The following is a 10,696-nucleotide window of genomic DNA, read 5'->3' on the forward strand; positions in this document are numbered from 1 at the left end:
TAACATGATAGGCTTGGCTGGTTAGGCAGCTTATCAGAATTAAATATGTAATTTCTGAAATTGTGAATAGATACTTATTTTTTATTCTTACTTAATTTAATTAATTGTCATGTTTACAATAAACAAATTTCAAGAGGCTATCCAAAATAACGTCAATGGTTTTGGTTTAACTCGGCTGTCAACGAGCTGATAAGGAACATATTTGATATTGGAAAGGAATATTATAAGGAAATTGCAAATAACTAAGTGGACAGTTTCAAGTCACCCTCTGAGGCATGCCTGAACAGCCCCTCTCCACCTATACAAGCCCATAGTCAATTTGTACTTTTCCGTGTGTTTGACCCTGTACTGCTATGGCTGCAGGGTGGAGATACTGGGTCAAGTTGCCGTGGTAATTTGATGGCCAGCCCACTTTGACCTTCTAGCCTAATAACAGACACATCTGATTGGACGGTGAAGGGGTAGTCCCCAACCCCCACCTTCCCCCCAACCCCCATGAAAATGATTCTCTCATTTAACACCTTGTGACAATTGACAAGAGAAGAGAGAGAAGCAGCATGTTAAGAGATACAGCTTAGGTTTTTTGACCAAAATGTCTTCTAGGAAGAGGAGCGATATTTGGATGCATTTTGTGGCAGAAAATCAGAGTCAGGCGAGATGCCAATATTGCAGGAATAAAATATCGATTCATGGGGGAAGCACGTCCAACATGATGAGGCATCTGAAAACCAAACATCCCACCGTGAGTTTATCAGGTCCTCAGGAATCCGAAACTGAGACAGCAGCAACAGGAACAGACACAGCAACAACAACAGCAGCAGCAACAACATCTGCAACATCTGCAACCTCTGCATCCACAACTGCAACTACTACAGCAACAATACCAAAGCGGCAAAGGCAAACGTCATCGGGAGGATTTGTAAGACGGCCAATTCAGCCACTCCAGCAGGGCAAAGTGGATGAAGCCCTGGTGAAAATGCTTGCAACTGACTTCAAACCATTTTCTATAGTTGAGGACAGAGGATTCAGGGCCTACACACAGGCACTGGACCCAACATATGTGCTACCAAGCAGAAGCACACTCTCTACACAAATGGTTCCCAACCTTTTTGAAAAGGTCAGGGCTGACCTTGGAGAAAGAATACGTTCTGCTCCAGCTATATGCCTCACAACCGATTGTTGGACTTCTAACACCACAACCAGCTACATGTCAGTGACCTGCCACTACATTTACAATTTCAAACTGGAGGAAAATTTACTGGACTGCTTTGAATTACAATCAAACCACACCTCGGAAAATCTGGCCCAGGAACTGAAGCGTGTTGCACAGGAGTGGGACATATCAGAAAAGGTTGCAGCTTGTGTGACTGATAATGCCAGTAACATAGTGAGGGCTGTTAGCGAAATCCTGAGATGGAACCATGTGAGATGTTTTGCTCAGCTTTTAAACTTAATTGTCAGGCATGCCATTGATTTACCGGACATTCAAATGATAATTCAAAAAGTGAAAACAATAGCAGAATATGTGCGAAGAAGTACAGTGGCATCTGCCAAATTAAAAGAGGTCCAACAACAAATGGGACAGGCCCAGCTCCGGCTTAAACAAGATGTTGCCACACGTTGGAACTCTACTTACTACATGTTGCAGCGATTTCTTGATGTCAAAGAGCCACTTGTGTCGACCCTGGCACTGGTAAACCCACAGTTACCAGCCTTAAACCTGAATGAGTGGGATGTTGTGCAGGAGGCCTGCCATATCCTCAAACCCTTTGAGGAGGTCACTGTAGAGATGAGCTCAGAGAGGTGAGTCAAACTGTAATTTAAATACATAATATGTGCAGTGTGGATCATCTAATACTGAAAGGCCCATAGTGTTGCAGTAACTAAATAGTATCTTTTAATTGAAATGTGTATTATTTAACTCGTTGCTTATATTTTTACAGGTTTGTGACAGGTTCCAAGGCCATTTTGATGGCACGTGGGCTCCAACGAATAGTTGCCAATCACCAAAGAAACCCCTCTCCCAATGAGGCCATCGAAGGAATGGTGAATTGTCTGGCAGCTGACCTTACCAAACGGTTCGGGGGAGTGGAGAGGGTGGCTGTCCTGGCAGAGGCTACGCTATTGGACCCTAGGTTCAAAAAGTATGCCTTTGTGAATGAAAGATACGCAGAGGGTGCTGTTGCTAGAGTGGTGGAAGCAATGCAACTGGCAGCATCCTCACCTGCCCGCACAGCCGTGGCCGAGGCGGAGGGAGCCTCACGCAGCCCACAAAGGGAGCCAGTGCCTCAGGTTTGGGCTGACTTTGAGGAGAGGGTGACCAACCTGAGACCAGGGATTCAGAACCCCATTACAGAGGCCATGCTGGAGATGAGGGGGTTCCTATCCGAGCAGCTCACCCCCCGCACTGCTGACCCACTGGATTGGTGGAGGGTTCGCGAAACGGTCTACAAGAACCTGTCCACTGTTATGAAGACCAGGCTCTGCATAGTGGCCACGTCAGTGCCATCAGAGCGCATATTTTCAAAAGCTGGCCAAATAGTAACCGACAGGAGGAGAAGGCTCAGTCCTGCTAAAGTTCGTCAGTTGGTTTTTCTAAATGCCAACATAAGCTAGCCATGAAGCACTTATATTGGCACCTATGTATATAGTTATTTAAGTTTTACTCTTTATTCATTCATTCATTATTTATAATCTTTGTTCATATTTGAAAACAATATTTTTTTAAGAGTTCTAAGGCTATTTACTTGTATGTGAATTGTTTTGCATATTTTGCACTTTTTTATACCATAAATTGTTTTTATTATTGTTTTAACTGATTTGCACGTTTTGCTTTTGTTTGTTGTGTGTATGTTTTTTTAAAGTTATATTTCAAAATAAACCTTTCCCACTTTTAGTCATGATCAGTCATTTTTGTTGATATTAGGCCTATTATTATTTTTATTGTTATTGATGGTGATAAGGTTAAGGACCACAGCAGCAGAGGACAAAATATGCAGCATTGAAAACTATACCCTGCATGCTACAAAGTGAATTTCCTTATAATATTCTTTTCCAATATCAAATATATAAAATATTTGATATTGGAATTATATTCAATATCAGCTCGTTGACAGCTGAGTTAAACCAAAACCATTGACGTCATTATGGATAGCCTACAGCGTCCGTCTCCAATTAACTCTGACGTCACCTGCTCTAGAAGGACTTTCTCAGCGCAGGCCGAACATTATGGAACATATTTGAACATTAAAAAGGATGCATTGCAAACATCGGAGATGTCGCCAACGTGACTGCTATCTGAATTAGGAAAAAAACGTATGGATTAATTTTTTTTCTCTTCGAAGCTCGTCAAACACAGAAATATTCTGAGAGTTCACATAGTCAGCAAATAACTTTATTTTTAATAAGCTACTTTCATTTTAGAATACAATCTCCCGTAAAATAATGCCTTTGTAACAAAAGAGTTTAACGATTTACATTCAGTACGAGCCCGACCCATTTAGTATGAGTCCGGTGAGTTGGTCTTTCACTCAACAGGATATGAGTCCGACCCATTCAATATGAGTAATTTGAGTTAGTCTTTCACTCAACCGGATACGAGTCCGACCCATTTCAACTGAGTCCTTTGAGTTAGTCTTTCACCCAGCCGGATACGAGTCAGACCCATTTCATCTGAATCCTTTGAGTTAGTCTTTCACTCAACCGGATACGAATCCGACCCATGAATTCGCTCAGTCTATGGATCTGGATCTGTGTTGTTATAGACCTACAGTTTGATGACATTCGTGCAGTTTTAATAATGTCGTCCGTAGCAGCCAGAGAACCGAAAGATTCGGGTTAATTGAGACCACGGACTCGTGACACATGGGTGAATGTAAGGATTCGGTTCTTTGAATCCGATTGACTCAGATTCAACCACCACTAGTCAGTGATGTGCGGTGAAGTCAGTAAGTGGGTAGGCACTGAGATTTTTGTGTCCCACTCCGCCCGTGCATAAATAAATAAAAATCAAATCAGGATGACATATCGTCTATTACTCTCACTCTCCCACACGCACGCACACACACATCATCAGAATACAACCACTGTATCCTTAATTATTGCACAGCGGCCAATTATGTTTGTCAGTCAGCAACAATGAGAACATGAAGGCAAATGGCTTGCAGTCGACATTAATTCAACCACACTTATCAATTCAAAATTAAGCCCAAAATAGTTTCTGACTCACCTATCGGTAGATAAAATCCATCCGCCGCTCTTTCCTCGTGAAGGCGTCGATCACAGCGTTGTAAAATACCTCTTTACGGGCCTTCAGTTGGCACAGTCTCTGGCTCTCGATGGACAGAATGGCCAGGGCTGAAAGACGTGCTTGTCCGGTCCGGTTCCGACTGTACGTCTTGATGCGTTTCAGTGTGGAAAATGTGCGCTCCACCGAAGCTGTAGTGGCTGGTATTGTCAACACCAGTTGCAGCAACTTTGTTGCTTCAGGAACTGTTGCTTCCAGATCGTAATTTTTTAAAAAGTCAAGAAGCTGTGTTGGTGATTTGCCCCTTAGTTCTTGTGAGCCATACAACCCCACAAGATCACTTTTCAGCCTGACGAAGTCAAAGTACCTGGCATACTTTGACAGCTTCTCCAGTTTGCTCTCATCAAACTGGCGCAACATCTCCTCAAACCTGTTGCAATCTACCAGTCCAATGAAATCCAGATCAGAAAAGTGATCGACGAACCTGGTCTTCATCTGAACATTGACTTTGTCCAGAATGCAGTAGTAGATGCGAGCTCGTTCTGTTTTGTTTGACAGCCCATCTCGTGTCTCGAGGTGAACGAGTTGCATCTCATCACATCTTTCCTCAAAGTGTGCATGAAAACGGTCAAAATCCTGTCGCTTGCTGTCCAAAACTTTCATTGTGTCTCTGATGCGATTACAGCAGTAACCGATATCCATGGTTTTGGACTGAAGGATGCTAAAGAGGGCATCGGTGTCATTGAAGATCCCTTCAAAAGCCATCAGTAGGAAACAGGTTGACCGTTTTCCTAGCCACAACTCAAACCCAGCAGCCATTGCCAATGTTTCTCCGTCCCAGTTGTCGGGATTGTCGCCGATTCCTTTCAACATGGCACGTAGATCTGGAAGGTGAAATAAAATCCTTTGGACCAGCCTTGAATTTGAACTCCACCTGGTTGCTGCTGCTCTCGGGATGCGGCGTTTGACAGTCTCATCCAAGTGATGGGTGCGTTTGGATGATTTGCCAAAAAAGGCAGAAAGTCCCTCAGCTGTCTTGAAAAAGGTTCTGCACTCGGGGATGCATTTTGCGGATTGGGCTAGAACCAAATTTAACTTGTGCGCATAGCAATGCGTGAATATAGCTTCAGGCACCTTCTCTTTAATTTTTGCCTGCACCCCATTTAGCTCTGAGGCCATGACAGAGGCTCCATCATACGTCTGTGCAACCAGTTTATCGCAGCAGTTGTATTTCTCTAACGAGCCCAATACATACTGCGAAATGGCTGCTGCTCTCCGGTCGTTGCTCACATCATCAAAACCAAGAAGGCTTCCTTTACTTTGCCTTCACATGCATAACGTACAACAACAGATATTTGGGCTTTATTTGTCACATCAGTGGACTCATCCACCTCCACAGCAACAAAGGGGGCCGCATCGATGTCACTCCTAATGTCAGCGAGGAGCACGTCTGCCACTGAGTCGATCAGATCATTCTGTATTCTGTTAGATGTTCCAGAAAACACAGTAGATGTACATAGATGTCTAGCCAACCTCTCGTCTTTCTCAGCTATGACATCGAGCAACTCAATGTAATTGCCCCTATTGCAAGAGCTAGTGCTCTCATCATTGCCACGAAAAGAAAGCTCTTGCTTTGCAAGGAAGCAGGTCGCATTTAGCAGATCCTTCAACACCTCCCGGTTTTCCCTCACCTTTTCATTGTGGCAGGTTATATTCAGCCTCCTCTGCTCGTCAAGTGCAAGGTCGATCCGTGAATTGCCGAAGGTTTTCAGCATAATCTGACACTGAATGTGAGCTGATAACTTTTCATGCTTAGTTAAAGCTGCGGGCAGGTTGTTTAAATCGCAGTATCCCGTTGCAGTCCAAACAGTCTGACTTGATGAAAAAAGCAGGCAGGGATGGCAGAACAGCCGCTGACTGGTGGCACAGCCACAAAGCCAATCCTTTTTCTCGTACCAATCAGTTTGAAATGAGCGAACAATTTTCGGTCCCTTTTTCTGAGAGAGTGCAGAAAGTGTTGGCATAGGCCTCCCTTTTGCCAGTAGCTCCAGTAATATCTCGATTTCGATTGGTCCATGTTTGATACGTAGCGTAGATGATTACTGGCATAACATATTTACGTACAAAGGCACAGCCGAGTTGTGCCTTTCGGCGTAGATGTTAAAGAATACAGGATCGAAGTGCGCATGCGCCACATTAGTTTTTCGTTGCCGTTCAGAATGAATGGACAGTAAAGGCACTGCTTATTCTACCGTTTTTTTGTATTTGATGGTGCGTAACTGATACAATTGTCATCGTAACGTCTAAACAATTGGAATAACGTATATATTGCATATATAAAACACAAGAATACTCGGTACAAATACAAGTTTATTAAATAAAATTATTTAATAAACATTTTTACGTTTGAATTTTGTCAGGGTAGGCAGTGCCTACCTTGCCTACCCTGACTGCACGTCACTGCCACTAGTGCGTAGGCAACGGTTATAAATGAGACCCCTGGTAATTTCTCTGCGTGAGAAATGCGAAGTGTGGCGTGTGAGCGTGTGCGTGAGAGCCCTGTTACTGATATTATCCCGGATATTGACAGTCGCAGTTCAGCAAAAGATCTTGACAGTAATGGTTGTGGAACTGTGCAGCGCCGTATAACGAATGTATTAAATATGCAAATTTGATAGGACCTGACTGGAAAGTATTACCCGACACAGTGGCGGGTGAAGTGACACAATTCACCCGCCACCATACAAATCCACCCGCAAATGGCGTGTGGCGGTTGTTAATTTCCATCCCTGGTTCTTACCGGACAATCGGTGGCCTTCATACAAATCCTTTTGGGATTCATTCATTCACATATCCCCCTTATTTTATCACTTCACAATAGTTTATAAACATTTACTAATTGGTACAAATATTAATTTTGACAGCAGAAAAAAATCACAAACGTAGGACAAACAAATGAGACTATTTGTATGACATTTTGACGTTGACAGGGGGCTGTTACATAACAAAACAACATAGCAAAATCAAGTTTTAATAATAACTTGTCATATGAGAGAATTCAAACGGGAATATATTTTAAACTATAGTGGCACAAACATTTCTTTTGACTGCACAAACCAGCACAAACGTAGCACTAACGATAGAGACCATTTTGACGCGATTTGAACGTTCTAGGGGTGCTGGCATAACAAGTGGTCTGTTTACGTAACAAGAAGGGAAAATAAAGTTTTATTAATTACTTAAAAAGTAAAGTATCAAAAAAAATAATTTTAACAGCACAAACCAGCACTAACGTAGCACTAAACATAGAGACAATTTTGACACGATTTGAAGATGGAGGGGGGGCTGAGTGACGTCACGTGAGAAAAATCAAACTGGAATACCTTTTAAACTATAGTTGCACAAATATTTCTTTTGACTGCACAAACCAGCACAAACGTAGCACTAACGATAGAGACCATTTTGACGCGATTTGAAGGAGGACGGGGGGCTGAGTGACGTCATGTGTGAAAAATCAAACGGGAACAACTAAGAAACCATAATAGCAAAACAATTTATTTTGACGGCACAAACCAGCACAAACGTAGCACTAACGATTGGGACTATTTTGATGAGATTTGAGCGTGAACGGGGGGCTGGGTGACGTCACATGCCAGAAAATACAATTTTTAATTACTCAAAATCCTTACCAGCACAAACGATAATTTTTACGGCACAAACCAGCACAAACCTAGCACAAACGAACAGCAGTGTCATTTTAATATTTTGAATGAGACGGGGGGCCAACTTCACACAGGTCTTTAAGACTTATTCTAGATATTCTCTCATTAGAACCTCAAAGGAGGTCTGAGCCTGTTTCATTTGAATTAACAATTCACTGTGCCTCCTTTCATTGGCAGACTCTGATGCTCTGAGTATTTCCACAACGTCACATTGCTGTGACCTAATCCTCTGTCTAGGTGTGCTCATTGTTCTGGTTGTGCTCACTGTGCTAGGTGCAGGGCTCACTGTGCTAGGATCTGGGCTCACTGTGCTAGGTGCTGGGCTCACTGTGCTAGGTGCTGTGCTCACTGTGCTAGGAGCTATGCTACCCTGTGGAGATGGGCTGGCTGCAAGTAACTGCCCACCCTCATTGACCAGATCAGGCCTGCGAATCTGGATGCCCTCTGAAGTTCTGATAACTGGGAACTCGACATCATGGTTTGCCCCCAAAAGAGCATCCATTTTATTGTAAAATTTGAAGCGAATTGTTCCCCTCCCTGTGCTCCTGTTATTATCCTTAATTTTTTTATACCCATCTACAAGGGTGTTCCATTTTCTATTGAGCCGTGCAGGATCAAATATCTGACCACAATGGTCAGACAGCTGACCAGCCATTTCCCCCCACATATGTTTCGTTGAGCCTTTCCCATGTTGTATACTGGTATTAAGCTCTGCCAGGGTCTGAGGGAGTTCGCTCCCATTTGCCTCTAGGTGTCTCCTCATTAAATCAATAAGAAAGAGCGTATGCTCTCTAGTAAAGGTAGCATTGCATTCTATCTGTGATGCACTTGAGCTGCTGGACTCTTCCTCCATATACTCTCCTCTCCATGGTCCTCTGTCCCGGTCTCTCTCTCAGTTTCTGTCAGGAATTGAGGATGTGGTGACTCGGTCTTTGCTATTGTCGCATTTTTTGAAGAAAGTAGTCCATTCCTTGGTCGCTTTGAAATCACTTTATTTGTTAAAGTATTTTGGTATGGTAACTATGAAGCAAAAGGGAGGGAATTGTATCTAACACGCGTGGAGAGAAATACTGAAGAGCTATGTCGAGCCCCGGGGCTTAGCCCCGAGTCTCTGCGGCTCCACCTAGGTCTCTGCCCTCTCAATCTCATGCTGCTATCCATTTGGATGTACGAAGTGGTAAAGTCGCCAATCTCCCAGCTTTCTTGCGGCATTTCACTGAGGCACACCCCCTTTCGGTCGTAGTATCTCGTCACTTTCAAAGTAGAGCGAGCAGATCTGTACAACTAGCAAACAAGATGGCTGCGCCCATAGTCAATGGGGATTGAGCTGTATTTTCTTTGTATTTGTACCACGTTGGGGGTTGTAATGTCGATTTTAAATCCTCTTACACACTTGATTTCATTGCTGCTTTAATCCGGTCACCAATTTATGGTCTTGCTTTGCGGGAAATTCAATGTAAAGTTGTGTTTTCAAGTTGGTTTGCCAAAGAGGCTATGTTGCTAATGATGACTAGTGCGCTACTACCCCTCGTGGCTCGACAGAAACACGACAGCACTTGTTGAAATAAAAATTGGCGAAAATGGCAAAATATTATTGCAATGTAAAAGGCTTGCAATGTTAATGTTTCTGTAAAGGCAGGAAACCATTATACACTGGATTATTTATTTTTTCCAAAATAGTTTTCTTCTTAAACTCGTCGGACAGAAATAGCAAACTGGAAGGCTGGAGCAAGGGAAATACGTCACGTTCCCGCTGAAGCTGGTCGTTCGTACCAGCCTACCATCAAAATGGATAGCAGCATCACTCCCGCGCTGGTTAGGGTCAAGTGGGCATGGCCAATGTGAAATAGGCGTGGCCGGTGTGACGTAATGGCTCCGCCCTCCTCACCTGTGTAAAGGTGCTGCCATCTGTGGCTGGAGTAGTTATTGCAGCTTATGTGGTCGATACTGCTCCCTAGTGGCTATGTGAGGGTAATGCAGCTTGTGTGTTCGATCCTGCTTCCTAGTGGCTATGTGGGGGCAGCTTATGTGCTTAAAATACGCAACACTATTCTCATGATTCTATTGCTGAAAATGATCTAGATCTGCTCCATGACCTACCTGGAAGGACAATCTGAACACTGACTGTATAGGCTTCATTGAGGAAGTAGGCATTCCGGTCACAATCCTGCTGGTATAGAGGTCCCATGGGGGGTTGGGATCTTTCTTCATCTAGGAAGGCATTCATCCCCTCATCTAAAAACACTGACAGATTTAATTTAGTCAATGGAAACGTAATTTAGTTTCTGGAAACGTTAAAATAACGTTGCATGACAATCTACAGGCTATGCATCAAAAGAGCAACAGCATGACAATGTAGGCTATGCATCAAAAGAGCAACATCTAATCGCTAACGTTTGAACACCCGCCTAATCACAACAAACTAGTAGGCTAGTCTGCTACCGAAATCGCAGTCTCCTTAGAGGAAATATTACAATATTAACAATAACACATTGATAAGTTGAACAAATTGATTAACATATTGTCCAGCACTGGGTAACATTGGTTGACGATAGCGGTATTCTAACTAAAACATCTTCACCAACAGTTCTGTTACCTGTTACGTTTTAAGCACATAAACTGCCCCCACATAGCCATTAGGAAGCAGGATCGAACACACAAGCTGCATTACCCTCACATAGCCACTAGGAAGCAGGATCGAACACATAAGCTGAAACAACTACTCCAG

The 10,696-nt window shown here is 43.3% G+C and overlaps 1 protein-coding gene across 2 annotated transcripts; it reads left to right on the forward strand.

Annotated features, from left to right (window-relative positions):
• Nucleotides 1-552: 552 nt before the first annotated feature.
• On the forward strand, nt 553-2,734 carry LOC130385712 (E3 SUMO-protein ligase ZBED1-like). 2 transcript variants are annotated; one of them, XM_056594372.1, is made up of 2 exons: nt 553-1,803; nt 1,944-2,734. In XM_056594372.1, the coding sequence occupies exons 1-2, from the start codon at nt 593-595 to the stop codon at nt 2,614-2,616; spliced, it is 1,884 nt and encodes a 627-aa protein (XP_056450347.1). In that variant the 5' UTR covers nt 553-592; the 3' UTR covers nt 2,617-2,734. The 2 variants fall into 2 exon arrangements, with proteins under 2 accessions (XP_056450347.1, XP_056450348.1); XM_056594373.1 differs by having other exon boundaries at nt 1,712-2,734.
• Nucleotides 2,735-10,696: the final 7,962 nt, after the last annotated feature.

The sequence above is a fragment of the Gadus chalcogrammus genome, chromosome 7 (assembly GCF_026213295.1).
Source record: "Gadus chalcogrammus isolate NIFS_2021 chromosome 7, NIFS_Gcha_1.0, whole genome shotgun sequence".
Lineage (NCBI taxonomy): Eukaryota > Metazoa > Chordata > Actinopteri > Gadiformes > Gadidae > Gadus > Gadus chalcogrammus.